General features: G+C 58.5%; 2 protein-coding genes across 3 annotated transcripts; one reads left to right on the top strand and one right to left on the bottom strand.

The window, feature by feature from the left end:
* Nucleotides 1-65: 65 nt before the first annotated feature.
* Nucleotides 66-2,305, top strand: LOC119712475 (protein FAM32A-like). Its single transcript, XM_038163757.1, has one exon. It carries the CDS (start codon nt 757-759, stop codon nt 1,159-1,161), a length of 405 nt encoding a protein of 134 aa, XP_038019685.1. The 5' UTR covers nt 66-756; the 3' UTR covers nt 1,162-2,305.
* Nucleotides 2,306-2,335: 30 nt separating this feature from the next.
* LOC119712473 (AN1-type zinc finger protein 5-like) lies at nt 2,336-14,528 on the bottom strand. 2 transcript variants are annotated; one of them, XM_038163754.1, is made up of 7 exons: nt 11,835-11,989; nt 11,253-11,532; nt 10,020-10,193; nt 8,920-9,013; nt 8,002-8,120; nt 6,468-6,578; nt 2,336-4,760 (listed from the first exon to the last, which is right to left on the bottom strand). In XM_038163754.1, exons 3-7 carry the CDS (start codon nt 10,168-10,170, stop codon nt 4,612-4,614), a joined length of 624 nt encoding a protein of 207 aa, XP_038019682.1. In that variant the 5' UTR covers nt 10,171-10,193; nt 11,253-11,532; nt 11,835-11,989; the 3' UTR covers nt 2,336-4,611. The 2 variants fall into 2 exon arrangements, 1 of the variants encoding a protein (XP_038019682.1); XR_005259827.1 differs by lacking the exons at nt 2,336-4,760; nt 6,468-6,578; nt 8,002-8,120; nt 8,920-9,013; nt 10,020-10,193 and having other exon boundaries at nt 11,835-14,528.
* Nucleotides 14,529-14,936: the final 408 nt, after the last annotated feature.

Genomic DNA, 14,936 nt, shown 5'->3' with positions numbered 1-14,936 from the left:
TGGGAACAGCGCGGCCGCCTCGCGGCGCGGCCTCTCCTCGATCCCGCGTCCCAAAATCCCAAATGGGGCTGGAAGGGACCTGGAGATCGTCCAGCCCGACCCTGGTCACCTGCTGCAGCTGGGCTTGGAATATCTCCGCAGAGGGAGACTCCACCGCCTCCCTGGGCAGCTGCTCGGTGCTCTGCCGCCCTCCGTGTAAAGCAGCTCTTCCTCACGTTGAGGCGGGACTCGTGGTTGAGTTCAGTTAGGGGCCATTGCACCACTGGAAGGAGTCTGGCACTCACGCTGGAGATATTTAGGTGGATTGGTGAGATCGCCTCTTGTTGGAAAATATACCAAGTTTAAAACTTTTATTTCCTAACTTTAGTCACGTTTGCTCGCCTTTGGCCCGGGGGAAGGGAACGAAGTTTCCCTCCAAAGCATTGTTCCACCAGGGACAATGATGAGTTCGGCATCTCCGCAGGCCGAGAGCAACACGAGAGATAAGAGATAAAAGCCATCAAGGGCCATTGGCGCGACATCAGCGAACATCTACTCCAGACCTGCCCCCTGGCACGGCTGGAGACACCTGGAGGAGGCTGGTAAGGAAATGCAAATTAGGAGTGAAGGCCTAATTAACATCAAAGGCGAGGAAATCCGTATCCAGTAGGAAACCAAATACTAAGAACTGCGCGACTCGGGCCCAATGAACCGATGGATTTCTATGGGTTTGGGACTGTATAAATTTGACAAAAATCTAGAAGTTTGAGAAAAATCATGGAGCGCGGTCCCCTGCGGCTGAAGGGCAGCGGGGGTGCCCTGGGGGCCGCCGGCAAGGGGGAGAAAACGGCGAAAGACAAAGCCCAGATCCCGGAGCAGATCACGGGCAGCAAGGAGCAGCGGGAGGAGGAGGAGAAGCGCGGGCTGGACAAGCGGACCCCGGCACAGGTGGCCTTGGAGAAGATGCAGGAGAAGCAGCAAATGGAGCGCATCTTGAAGAAAGCGTCGAAAACCCGCAAGGAGCGAGTGGAGGAGTCCAGCAGGCACTGGGATGCTCTGCCTGGGCACTGCGACATCCCCAAACTCAGTGAGCAGGCTGCTTGTCACAGCTCTGGAGCTGGAGCTGGGTTTGGTTCGTATCGATGTAAACCTGGCTGTTCTCCGTTATATTCTCCAACGTGACTGGGGAGTGTTTATGACTTTATACTGTATGATTTTACAGTCTTTGTAAAAAACCAAACATCAACACTCTCAGTCTTCTCTGGATTAACCAAGCCCAGCTCCCACGGTCTCTCCTCATCAGACAGGAGCTCCAGACCCCAAATCACCTCTGGGGCCTCCACTGGACCCTCCCCAACAGCTCCTTGTCCTTGTTGTCCCAGAACTGGACACAGCACCCCAGATGTGCCCCCTCTCCCCAGCAGAGGGGCAGAATCCCTCCCTGCCCTGCTGGCCACGCTCTTCCTGATGCCCCCAGGGTCCCAGTGTCCCCCCTGGCCCCGGGACGCTCTGCTGGCTCAGGGACAGTTTCTCATCCACCAGCACCCCAGGTCCTTCTCTGCAGAGCTGCTCCCCAGCGGGTCACCCCCAGCCCGTGCTGGCCCCTGGGGTTGTTCCTGCCCGGGTGCAGGAGCCTGCACTTGCCCTTGTTGAACGCCTTAGGTTTGCCCCCACCCAGCTCTCCCCGAGCCCCTCAGGGTCCCTCTGGATGGCAGCAGGGCCTTCAGGTGAATCAGTCACTGCCCGCTCTGAATCACGGTGAACCCTGATCAGGATCCGTTCTCTCCCTGCGGCAGGGCCTCGCTACACATCTGAACAGGGCTGGAGGAGGGAGCGATCCCTGGGGACAGCGCTGAGCACAGGCGGGCTCTGCCGTGCCCCCTCGGAGCTCTGCCTTCAGCCAGGCCCTCCCCCGTGTCCCTTCTCCCCCCTTTCCCGTGCCTGCCTACAGAGATGTGACGGGAGGCAGCGTCCACAGCCTTGCCGAGTCAGCCCTGGTGCCACACGCTGCCCGAATGCCCCACACGGATATGGAGAGGGGGAAGGCTTTGGGGGCCTGCCCCAAACTCCCTTTGCTGCCCCAAGGGGGTGACAGCAGACAAGAGAGAGCCCAGGAGCCCCTCAGACCTAGCCAAGGCTTCCTGCTCAGCCAGGAGGCAAAACCCCAGATTTGTCAGGGTTGAAGCGACCTCTGGAGATCATCCAGCCCAGCCCCTGCTGGATTTGAGATCTGGGGGTGCAGGTCTGGGGGGCTCTGATCCCCAGCCAGCACCAGGTACCGTCAGTGATCATCCACAGGGAAACTGAGGCACAGAGCCCCACAGACATCCCTGCCTGAGACAGAGCACCCACAGCATCCAAGCAAACTAGACTGTGTTGTATTTACACTCATGGACAGGGAGGGAGAACAGGGAAAAGGGCGGTGCTGGAGAAGCAGGTGGCTGTGGGCTTTCCCAAGGGATCCATGGGAGCTGCTGCACTTCCTGGGGCTGGTGGCTGCAATTCCTGCATCCCCCGAGGGTGAGGGATCATCCTCAGCCAAAAACTCAGTGGCAAACCCAGCCTGGCCACGCACCAGCTCCAGCTCCCCAGCTGTGTCCAGGGGTAACACGTGCAGCCACTTGTGTGCTCCAGACGTGATGTCAGTGTTATCCAGAAGGAAAAACCTGAGGAAAAGGCTGGCGAGAGGCAGCCTTGCTCCTCTCAGTGCTGGAGGGGGGGTTTGCAGCAGTCTGGGAGGTTCAGATGCTGCTGGGAGCAGCACAGGATGGCAGCTGACACAGAGCAAACACTGCTTTGGCTGGAGCAGACTGCAGAAACCAAACACTCAGAGGGATCCCCCCACCAGCACCTGGGCAGAACTGCCACAAGGAGGGCAGGCAAACAGCCCTTGGAAGGAAGGAGCTGCTGTGATTTCCCCCATCTGGGCCCTGCAGCTCTGCTGACACCGAGGGAAACGCTTCCAAAGCGTGGGATGGCCAGCAGAGTGGGACAGAGGCTGCTGCTCGTCCCCCGGGACACATCGGGTTTCTCTGCTTGAGAGCCATAGCCCCATGGCCACAGCCCCGCTCCTGGTGTTCCCAGGAATCCCCTGGGCATGGAAGAGGCTGTGGCTGTGCCCCAGAAGCCTCTGCCTGCCTTGTGCTGCATCCCTGAGCCCCGGGTCCTCCCAACAGAGCCCTCCAGTTACTCCTGGAGTGGTACTGAGTGGCATTTGGTTTTTCCTACACCTCCCTTCCTGTGTGAGTGAGTGTGTGCACCCCCAAAGCCTTCCAAGTGGCTTTTGGGGTGCTTGAGGCCTCTGAGCGTGTTCACTGTACCCCAAAGTTCTCCTTCTGCCTTCCCTTGCATCCCAGAGCCCTCCCTGGGCCTTCCCGCACCTCAGGGAATTCTGAGTCTCTCAGAGAGCCCAGAGCCCTCCAAGCATCTCTCCCTGCTCCCTGGGTCTCTCCATGGGTGTTTCTGAGCCCCCACCTGGACTTCTGGGCACCCTGGGACCCTCCTTGTGACTTTCCCTGTGCCCCAGTTCCCTCTGTCTGGCTTGCAGAGCAGCTCCTGGGGACCTGGCCCTGCCTCTCGTCCCACAGGGAGGGAGGAGGCAGAGCAGGGCAGCTGGGTGGGCTCCCCGAGCTCTCCCCAATACCAGCATGGCCCACGTGGGAGGAGGGGACCCCACTGTCACCTGGATGCAGGGACAGGTCCAGAAGCAGAGGTGTGGGGACCTGAGCTTTGTGCACAACCCTGATGAGAGCGACTCGTGTAAGGCAGAAGGCAGGGAGAGAGGAGAGCAGGGAGAGGAGAAAGGGGAGAGGAAAGAGGGGAGAGCAGGCACAGGCAGCACTGAGGGACACACACCTTGCTGGGAAAGCAGCCGGGGTTATCCAGGGGTGCTGGAGCAGGAGACTGGAGCAGGGGTGTCCCTGGCTCCCTCCCTGTGGAGAGAGGCACAAGGCAGCGAGCAGAACCTCCTGAAGGTCCTGCCCTGCCCACGTCACTTCAAGCCACAAAATATCTTCCCTGTGCCAGCATCACTGCTCAGCCCCCTTGGTGCTTCTCCAACAGCGTCGACAGAGGGTGGGGAGAGGGGTCTGGGGTGCTGGAACTACGGAATCAACTTTTCTGCATCAGAGAGCAAACACCTCCCGGGGAGCAGACGGCAGCCTGGCTGCCAGGATCCCCCAGCTCCCGGGATTACAGGCAGAGGGAACAGAGTCCAGCGGCTGCTCGGGGACTGCGGCCACAAGTCCTGGCTGGTTTGCAGGACTCGGAGCTGCCGGGAAAGGAAAGGCTGCTCGGCAGAGCCGGGCCGCTCACGCTGTGCAAGTGCCCGGCAAGAGGCGAGTGTGAAGGTCTTAGAGCCGGAGCAGCGGGGCAGGACGGTCCCTTTTCCTTTGGGAAGCTGGTTGAGAACACATCAGCTGAGCTGTGGCTGTCAGACAGGCAGGAAGGGAGAGGAGGAACACCAACTGACTGCCAGAGGCGCGAGGAGTCCCCATGTCCAGGTGCCGGTTTGTGTGCGCTGCCGGAGTCACCCTCGCACCGCTGCAGGGGCTGGGAGGAAGAGGAGGAAGGCTGGGAGGAAGGGGAGGAGCACCAGGCAGCCTGGCTGCAGTTCGAGCTGCTCGGACCCCTTCACAACTTCTGGATCTTCTCGGCGATAACGATGGGGTTTTCCTTGCGGATCTTCTCGGCAGCTTCTGCCTTGTAGTCGTAGGGGCAGGCGTGCATGTCAGAGTACCGGTGAATGGCACAGAACAGGTTCCCGCAGCGGCAGTCGAAGCCTGAGGGGTGGAAGAGCAGGGACAAAGCCACGTCAGGCCCCATCCAGCTGGGCAGGAAGGCGGCAGGGCCTGGCTCCTTCCTGCCACACCAGGAAATGCCACCAATGCAGAGAGAGGGGCAAGGCAGGGGGGCCTGCAGTTCCCCACAGGCCAAAGGGACTCTTCATTTAGGGAAGACCATGGGAGGCTCTTTGCTTTCCTCCAGCTCAAAGAGCTTTCCTCTTTGGGCAGCCCCAGCTGTCACATGGTGGGAAACGCTCCCGGAGCAGCTGCTGTCTGTGCTCCCTGGGGACAAGGGACGTGCCAGGCACTGCAGAGTGCCAGATTGTTAATCCAGACCAGGCTCCCCAAGCAGCCCGAGCTGGAGCTGAGCTCTCCGAGCCAGTCCAGCTCCCCAGGGTCACACAGCAGCAGCTGGACTGACCAGCAGCAAGCAGCAGAGCTGTCACCACCTTAGGATCATGTTTGAGCTACTTAGGCTTCAAAACTCCCAGTTTAGTCACTTCACTCAGGGACAATGCTCGGAGTGCTACCATTAACACAGCACCCTGGGAAAGCAAGGCAGGGAAGCAGGGGAGGTGCTGCAGGACAGCAGGGAATCCTGCTGGCAGGGAATCATGCTCTGTCCCTTCATGTTTTTCCAACTACAGGCTGTAAAGCCCACAAACACTTTGCTCCAAGGTGCCAGTTTACTCCTGGTTGACAAAACTCATTTTATCCTAAATGCCCTGAATTCACAGGAGTTCTCTCTAAGGTGAATCCTTAAGAAGAGAACTTCTCATAGTTTAAAGGAAACACTCATTCAGGAAAACAATCCTCTCTGCAACCTGAAGGCTGGGCACAGAGCACCCAGCCCAGATCCAGGTTTATAAACCCACCCCTACTCTAGGACAGTGCCCGTGGATTTCCAGGCCCAAACTTTCCAGTTTAGACTTTGCCAAAGCCTCTTATATCCATGAAAACAGCCAGTCCCTGGCTGCTGGATGCCCCAGGCAGGCTACAGAAGCAAGTGGTCTGCCAGAACAACATGACCTGTGCAGCTCCAGAGTTAACTTTTTTCCAGAGAAGCACTAAATGCCAGAGATAATTTAGGGAAATGATGTTTTCATTAACAAACCACAGCCAAATTAATTGCTTCACTTTCCAGAAGCTGTTTCCCACAGATAGCAGTGCCCTGACACCATCCCAGCACTTCTCTCTCCAGCTTCACAGGCTGCATGCTGAGAGCCATCCTGCTCTCAGGAAGCTAACAGTGGAGATCAGGCAGCATTAACAAATGGGATGAGTCTTGGAGAGGGATTTTCCATTTGGGTCTAGCTCAGTTCGTGTCACTGTTACGAAAGCTTTACCACAGACATGACTGGGAGCGGATTCCAATCCACAGCGAGCTCTGCCTTCCTCTACAGCAGCTTCTGCCAGGAAGCAGGAACAACCAAGAGGTGCTGCTGCATCCAATCCTGCTCCCAAGGGCTGCCAGGACCCTGGCAGGGAGTGGGATGTTCCCCAGGCTGTTGCCTCAGCCAGTGCTGTTGCAGGTCAGAGCTCTCCTCCCTTCTCTCCTGCAGCACCACGGCTCCAGGATGGATTTGGGGGGAACCTCCAACCTCTGACCCTCCAAACCCAGCAGCACCACAGCACTGTGTTCACTGGGCTCTCACTCTGGACTGGTCAGGGCACAGGGAAGCTTTCCCAAAGCCAGGCACTTACCAGTCAGCCCAATCTTCTTCCGGCAGGTGAAGCAGCGATTCTTCTTCGGTTTCGGTTTTTCCGAAGCTGTCTTGCCCTCAGCCGTGTTCTGGGATATCTCAAGCAGGGAACCTGAAACAGAGGCAAGGGTTTTACTGCCCTTCTTGATAAACCAAATATACATTTTATTGCAGGAACTGCTTGAGGCTCTGATGACTCTGTGTGTGCACACTGCCCTGGCTATCATACCCCAAACTGTGAGATTTGCCTTGTTCCACCGAAATCTCCACCTCGCAGCTTTCTTTTCTCTCTGTTTCAAATGCCTTAAATCCAAAGCTGAAGTGGCCACTGGACAGAGACTGGATAGTCACTACAGCTCAGCTGCTGTACAGCAACACAGCTGTCAGCTGAGCCCACAGTTAATCTTCACAGGGAGAAAAAAAGTTAACCCCTTGTAAGTACTACTAATTATTTCTGCTGACTCTTATGTAAGCATTCCCCAAAAGTAGGTCTTAGAATGCTTTACACAGATATCCATCACTGCCTCTAATCTACCAAAGGGAAAACTGAGCTCTCAAAGCCAGATTGTTAAAGGTCATTGATGCTTAGCAGGATTTCCTCCAGTACCCAAGCAGGTTAGAGAAGTCAACAGGAGGGAGGAGCTCCAACTGCTCCTTGGAGCACCTGCGGGGCAGGCTGCTCTGAGGAGATGAAACAGAGACAGCTTTGTGGAGCTGATCCTAAACAGCCTCCTAAAAACTACACAGGCAAATGAAAGGGGCAGGCTCTCCCAAGCCTCTTTTTAACAGTCTCTCACCTGCCTGTTGCAAATTGCCTCCTGGGCTTGCAAGCAAGAGATTACCTAACCCAAAATGCCCAGCCATGTGTGGTGACTGGAGCCTGGCTTTTTAGCAACGAACAGCTCCTGGGTTTTTTTAGCTTTCAATGCAAGCAAGCTGTCAGCTGAGCAAAGGAGGGTGTCTGCATGCAGATCACCTGCTTATGGCATCAGCTGGAGGATGTGCCACACTGGGCAATGACTCTGCTGCTCCTCCATCACGTCAGGGCGCTCGCTGTGTAACACCCCCCGAGGGACACGTTCCCCCATCACACCAACAGGCCTCCACTACCCCCAGGCACTGTCACAAAGGAGTTCACCTCTCTCCAAGCCTCGGATGGATCTGTCTCCCTTCCTCCCCCTCGGGAGCTGGCAGGGGAGTGCCTGCCAGCAGCAGCCGCGTCAGGCTGTGGGACGCTCCGGGCTCGCTGCCATTCGCTGGGAGAGGCGTCATGGAAGATTATCCTCCTGCCAGCCACTCGAGGGCTGGCAGCCACTCAGCCCTCAGCCCACAGAGCAATCTCTATCAGCCTGCCCTCAAGCACAGCATTTGCTCTCCTCCCTGTCACCAAAACAAGTTTCCTCCTCAGCTCTCAGGTGTGTCTTTACTGCCGGGAGGGGACACACCCCGGGGTCAGCAGCTGTCCCTGCTGCTCCAATGGACTCCTGAGCTCAGTGTCACTCAGATCTGTGCAAAGGACAAACCAACCACCCTACCTGATGAGGAAGAAGCTGATGAAGCTTCATCTGTCTTGTTGAATTCTTCTGTCTCGTTGCTGGTTTCCTCTCTGGATATGCTCATGGCCGTCATCTGATGGGTCACAGGAGTCTGAGCGCTGGGAGCATGTGCAGCAGACAAACAAAAAGAGAAAACCCAAGAATTTTCATTTGATGGACAGTTATGTGGGGAAGACCTTCAGCCCGTAAAGTTTATTTCCTTATATTCAAAAGTAGGTCAAGAGCACAGCAGGTCAATTCCTCTTGAGATCGGGGATCAAAGTTCTTTATAGACATGAATGGAATGAATCTGTGATGATCTCAGTTTCCTTTTGCACCCAATTATATCTCAAAGCCAAGGCAAGAGCCTATCCAAACAAGTTCAGGGGCAGGGAAACACAGTTATGAGTCAGGGCTGTAATGTGATGGTAGAGCTCAGTGCAGCTCTGTCCTCCTCCCCATCAAACAGGCCCAAGGTCTCTAATCGTGCTGTCACAGCTTCCAGACTGGGTCAGCAGCAGGTGCTTTCACTTAGAATCACACGACATTCTGAGCTAATGATCCTCATGATCCTTCCAAGTCCAACTCTTGGCCCTGCACAGGAAAACCCCAAAAATCCCACTGCTTGGACTGAGCAGAAACTGAACAGCTGAACAGAGCCAGGGACAGACAGGGTGCACTGGCTGCAGGAGAACCAAGATGCCACTTAATTTACTACCAACCCTCTGATACCTCACTCTGCTCATCACACATCAGCAGCAGATTGAGGGACATCTTAATCTTCCAAATAAGCCAGGGTCATTACACAAAGTTTGACCCAGCCTGTTTACAGACATAAAGGATGACAGCCTGTCCCTTGTGTCCCAGAGCTGGATTTTAGCAGGGTTAGGTCCCCTCCCCTCCAGACTCTGCCCCTACCTGGCTTTTGCATCCTCAGGTGTGGAGTCTCCCTCCACGCACTGTCCTGCGATGGCCTCGGAAGCCATGGGGCTGCTGCTGGGACCACTGGGTGCTACGAGACAAGAGCAGGCTTGGTCAAGTCTCTGGCAAGTATCAGCAAGCTCCTCAGGTGCTTGACAGTCAAGGAGAAAGCAGAACGAGCACTTCCATCACTCCTGTTCCCTACTGGAGCTGGGAGGGCACATCCCTGTTGGGATCACTCCCATACCCCTGTTCCTACACTCTCCTCTCCAAATTTGTGCATGAGACTCTGTGGGACACCAGGGCTGTCTGGATCTTGAACCCAATGGCACCTTGTAACTTCTCCAAGGTGTAAGAATCAGATGCTCATCTGCTGAAAGGAACAGGCTGCAACAGACACAAATGGGTTTGTGTCAGCTGAGGATGTAAGCTGGGGTCTAAGGAAAAGCCTTTGTCAGGAAAAGTCATGTTCCTGAGCATATTTTGTGTGGGTGACTCAAGGGAAGCCATGATGAATTCCATGACCCCCAGGAATAAACTGTGGAAGAACTCTCAGAGGCACTTCTCACTCTGTACATGTGGCATCTGCACAAACCTCCAGCAAAAGAAATCCCTGCTCACATTGCAGAGAGCATCCTTTCCCTGCTCCCATCCCAAGTGCAGGAAACAAACCTTGTAAGGCATGGCTTCTAGATATCACACTGTTAAGATAAGAATAGTATAAAAATAGGCCAAATAAAACTTCATTGTGGGGCTTTGTCATGGTTCCCAGCAGTCAGCACCTAATCAGGGAGCAGTAAATAGCTGAAAGCTGGGATCACCATTAGCACATGTGAAATTCTACAGCTTACTGGAAGGTGCTGGCTGGGATGGGGCTTCACAAACTGGTGAGACTGGGATGAAAGCAAGTGCCCCTCCTGACAGGGAACAGAAGTGCTCGAGGGCTTGGGTCCTTGACTTAGAGCCTTGAGTATCCATGGAAAGGGAAATATGATTTTTCTAGGAGGGAGTAAATCTGCTGGTGGCCAGGCACCAGCACCATGCTGAACACAGTTTGGATCCATTTAAGACAGATTTCCAGGAAAAAAATCCTCTACCTGGAGGGCTTATCCGGTCACTGCTCTGCTGCCTCTGCAGGAACTCCTTATAGCACACGGAGCACATGCCGTTGGTCCGGGGGCTGCCGTAGAAGCCGCAGCCCGTGGTACACAGCAGAGGCACCTGCGTCTGGTTCGTCTCCTGAGCCATCCTCGCCCCTCCGAGGCACCGAGCTGCAGCCAGGGATCAGAAATAAACCCGGGACAGCTGTGAGGGCCCGAGCACTCAGGCATTGTGTGCTGCAGCTGATCAGGAAGGAGCACAAAGGATCCCAAGAGAGCCCAGTTCCTGCACGTGCACAACCTCACCAGCCCCCGACCCTCGAGCACTCGGGGCTCCTAAAATCCATGTCCTGGGGCCCTAAGCCACCCAGAGCTGCCCAGAGCCAGACTGGAAAGCCAACAGGAACTGGCTCCCAGCTCTCCCTGCTGCACCACGAGGCTCCCTAAACTCCCGGTGACACACAAGCACGTCAGACCCCAACAATCCGCTCTCCACCAGCACTAAATGTGCCCCCACAGCACTACTGCTGCCCCCCGTGAACACCCACACCTCACACGCCCAGTGCAGGCCCAGTCAGTCATATTTTGGTTTTCATTTCGAGCCTGGTTTAGTTTTTTAGTTCTTAGGAAGATGACGCAAGCGATGCAGAAAGAACCCACTGACGCTCTGCTCTGACATACGTGGGTAAGGGGAACGTTAGCAGGGTTAGGCTGGAAATAAAGATAAGGTTTTCTTTTGAACAGTAAAATGGGATTCCAGAACACCTTCCCGGGGAAACAGCTGACACGCTGAAACCTAATTTTAAATTTAATCTTAATTTCTCTCTGGATCACATGCAGTTACCTCCAACCCCAAAAACCGGCCCCTTCCAGCCACACACGGTGTAGCATTTACAGGGCCAAACCCACCACAGTGCTCCAAATGAGAACCATGAGGCACAAACAAAAACCACACACAGTTCCAATGTGTATGGACAACGTGGCTGCAGCCAGCCCAACTCTGACACAGAACAACGGGAGAAGATGTGCGCAGGACCACGGTGGGTGCGGGTGGCTCCAGCTCGGGCACAAAGCCACGGTGTCGGTACGAGGAGCTCCCAGCAGTGCTGCCTTTGTGGGGTACACGAGGTACCCACGACCTCCCAGCCAGCCCTGCTGCTTCCCTTCCTTCCTGCTCCTACAAAACTTGCTTCACCGAGGGAATAAACAAGACAAACACAAAACCATTACCCTGCCAGGAGCGCTCCTGTGGGACGGAACCGGATCACCTCTGGTTTAACCCTCCTCGTCCTCAGCTGGGGGATGCGGGTTTCGGCTCCGCACCCGGGGGTCCCTCGCAGAGCTCAGACCAGCGCTCCCATGGCCACACCGGGACCCTCCCGGCCCGAACCGGCCTCTCCTCGGGCACTCGCAGCCAGGGCAGCCGCGGTAGCCGCGGATCCCTCGGGGGTCCCGGCTGGCGCCCGCTGCCACACGGACAATCCTTCGGGAGCTGCTGTCGATCGAGTCCCTGCCGAAAGAAGGGGCCGCAGCCTCAGCCCTCCCCGAGCGCCGCACGGCCCAGCCGGCCGGACGGGCCGAGCCGCGGCCCCCGCCGTGGCCGGGCGGCCCGGGGCGGCCGGGACCCCCGTCCGGCCGGGGAGAGACCCCCGCCCGCCCCCTGCCGCGGCTGGCCCCGGCCCGCCGCCCCCGCCCTCCGCGGCCGAGCCCCGCACCCCGCTCCCGGCCCGCGGCGCTAATCGAGGCCGAGGCTCCGCGGCCTGCGCGGAGCGGGAGCCCCGGGCCGGGCCCCGCTCGCCGGGCCCCACTCACCGGCGGCGGAGGAGGGCGGGCGGCCCCGGGCCGGGCCGGGCCGGCCCCGGGAGGCTCAGGCGGGCGGCGGGCAGGGAGCGCTGCCGGGAAACATGGCGGGCGCGGGCCCCGAGCGCCTCCCCCGGGGAGGGCCCGGGACGGGGGGGACGGGACGGGGGGGACGCGAGGCCTGGGACGGGACCGGGGGTGTCGGTGCGAGCCGGGGAGAGGGCAGGGGGCTGTGACACCCCCCGGGGACACGGGCGGGGGTGTAGGGGCGCGGGCTGGGGTGTGGGTGTGCTCTAGCAATAGCGGCGCGGGCTGCGACCCCCTGGCTGTGAGAACAGGAGTGTAGGTGGGCTCCGGGAATCGCGGGGAGGGCTGGGAGCCCCCCCTGCCCCGGCCATAGGGGCTGGGGCACAGGGCAGGGGGTGAGGTATGGGTGTGCTTCGGCAATGGAGGGCTGTGACCCCCTGGTTACAGGCACTGGGGGGTGTGTGTGCTATGACTATAGGGAGGGAGCTCTGACCCCTTGGCTGTAGGGCCGGGGTTATAGATGTGCCCCATCTGTAGCTGAGGGGCTGAGACCCTCATGTCGGAATGTGGGGTGGGACACAGCCAGCTCCCCTGCAGAGAGAGGGATCACAGTCAGACCCAGGCTGTAGGAAGTGGGGTGAGACCCTTGTCCCTCGAGCTGTAGGGGCTGGGACACAGATTTGCATGGCTGTAGAGGCTGGGACACTGCAGGGGCTTCAGCTGCAGAGCAGGGGACTGGGGACATGGCTGTAACTGCTGGGGAAGAGCGTGGACAGCACTCTGCTCACTCCCCATCCATAGGGGCGGGATGCAGCCAGCTCTGCCCCAGCGGCAGGAGAGGGGCCGGGACCCCCAGCTCTGGGCTCTGGGGCCATACACCATCCATAGTGTGGGTGGTAGGATGCTCCAGGGGCCTCCAGCTGCGAGGGATTCCCAGCTACAAATTGTTCCTGCCGCTCTTCACCAAGCACTGGGGGATGTGGGGGTTTATTCAGTCAGAGCTTTGCTCAGGTGGCCCAGCTGGTCACGGGGCCGATTCCCTTCTGAGCTCGTGTGCCCAGCCCTGCGTGCAGGACTCCCCTCCCAGCCCATGTGTCTGTACCGGGCTCCTGAACTCTCCTCCAAGCCCTTGCCGGGGGTCCCCACTGCCATTGCTATGGGGCAGACCCCGCAGGAGAAAACCCCACTCCCAGCTGTGCTGGGGCTGGGGAACACCGAGCAGCAAAACCCCCGGGAAGCCGGGGCCAGGGAGACTCCCCAGCACCGCCCTGCCCAAAGCTCTACGGAGAGCTGTGCCCTGAGCTCCGGCGGGGTTCGGCCCGGGCTCGGATTGAGGAGAGGCGCGGGCCGGGCTCCGCTCTGGGGTGCCTTGGGGGAGCCTTTGGGGCAGCGCAAAGGTCCCTGCGGGGACAGGCTGGGACATTTCCAGTGACACCCACCCCGGGCCGGGCGCGCGGCCACCAGGTGGCACCTGGACCCCACGGACGTGGGCACGGTACCCACAGAGGGTGAGGGCACAGAGGGTGGGTGCACAGGAACGGTGGGGTACACCGATACCCACAGAGAGTGGGTGCACAGGAATGGTGGGTACACTGATACCCACAGAGGGTGGTGTACAGGTACCCAGAGAGAGTGAGGGCACAGAGGGTGGGTGCACAGGAACGGTGGGGTACACAGATACCCACAGAGGGTGGGTGCACAGGAACGGTGGGTACACCGATACCCACAGAGGGTGGGTGTACAGGAACGGTGGGTACACCGATACCCACAGAGTGTGGGTGTACAGGTACCCACAGAGAGTGGGTGTACAGAGGGTGGGTGCACAGGAATGGTGGGTGCGGGTACCCCTGGATGGTGAGCACACAGGTACCCAGGGACAGTGGGCACACAGGTACCCAGGGATGGTGAGCACACAGGTACCCAGGGACAGTGGGTGTACAGGTTCCCACAGACAGTGGGTAGGTATCCAGGGATGGTGGGTGCATAAGTACCTGGGGAAGGTGAATTCACAGGTACTCTGGGATGATGGGTACACAGGTACCCAGTGACAGTGGGTGCACAGGTACCCAGGGATGGTGAGCACACGGGTACCCAGGGACAGTGGGCACACAGGTACCCAGGGATGGTGGGCACACAGGTATCCAGGGACAGTGGGTGCACAGGTACCTGGGGAAGGTGAAAGCACAGGTACCCAGCATGGTGAGTGTTCAGATACCCACAGAAGGTGGGCGCACAGGTCCATGGGGATGGTGAATACACAGGCACCCTGGGAAGGTGTGTGCACGGGTAACTGGGGGGGTGGGTGTAGAGGAGCCCATGGGAGGTGAGGGCCCAGGTAACTCATGCACCTGCAGCCTCCCAGGCATCCCTCACTCACTGCCAGCCCCATGCTCCAGCCAGCCCTGCAGAGGGGGTCCCTGGACCCTGCTTTGTTAGTGAGGGTCACCCAGCTAACAAGGCTCCCTTGGCTAATGAGGCTCCCTTGGCTCTTGCAGACTGGGGCCTTGGGGCTGCCAGCTCCAGCCCAGTGTGCCCCTGGCTCCTGGGGCTCCCCACGCACCCTCTGGTGCTGCTGTCCTGCTCCCCAGACCCTTCAGCTTTGGGGATCAGGGAACCTGCTGCTGGGACAAAGGCCCAGCAGCCCCGGCTGGGCAGGTGAAGCACAGGGGCTGCTCTGAGGGCAGTTGCAAGGGGATCGGGAGGTGCCTGACCTGGGGGGCTCTGAGATCCCAGCTGTGGCTGGGGCAGCACAGCAGGAGCTGGGGAGGCGGGGGGCACGCAGAGCAGGGCAGGCTGGGCAGTGTGATATTAATACATATTTTCCCTTGATGTTTTGGCACAATTTTCAGAGCCAAAGCCGGAGGGAGTTCCTGGTCGACACAGCCTGGGTTTGTTGCTCTTTCTCTTCACTCTCCCCTCACCCCCAGTTCCACTGGTCTCCCCACCCCTGTGGCTCCCACAGCACCAGGATTTGTTGCTGGAGCATCATCTCCATCTGTCCTTGAGCCTTGGGAGAGGAGAGGGGAGCTGCCCCCATCCCTGCCGGCATCAGCCCTCTCCAGAGCATCTTCTCCGCCTGGGTTATCT

This window comes from Motacilla alba, chromosome 28 (assembly GCF_015832195.1).
Source record: "Motacilla alba alba isolate MOTALB_02 chromosome 28, Motacilla_alba_V1.0_pri, whole genome shotgun sequence".
In the NCBI taxonomy this organism is placed as follows: Eukaryota; Metazoa; Chordata; class Aves; order Passeriformes; family Motacillidae; genus Motacilla; species Motacilla alba.
This window is presented reverse-complemented; position numbering and strand designations above follow the sequence as displayed.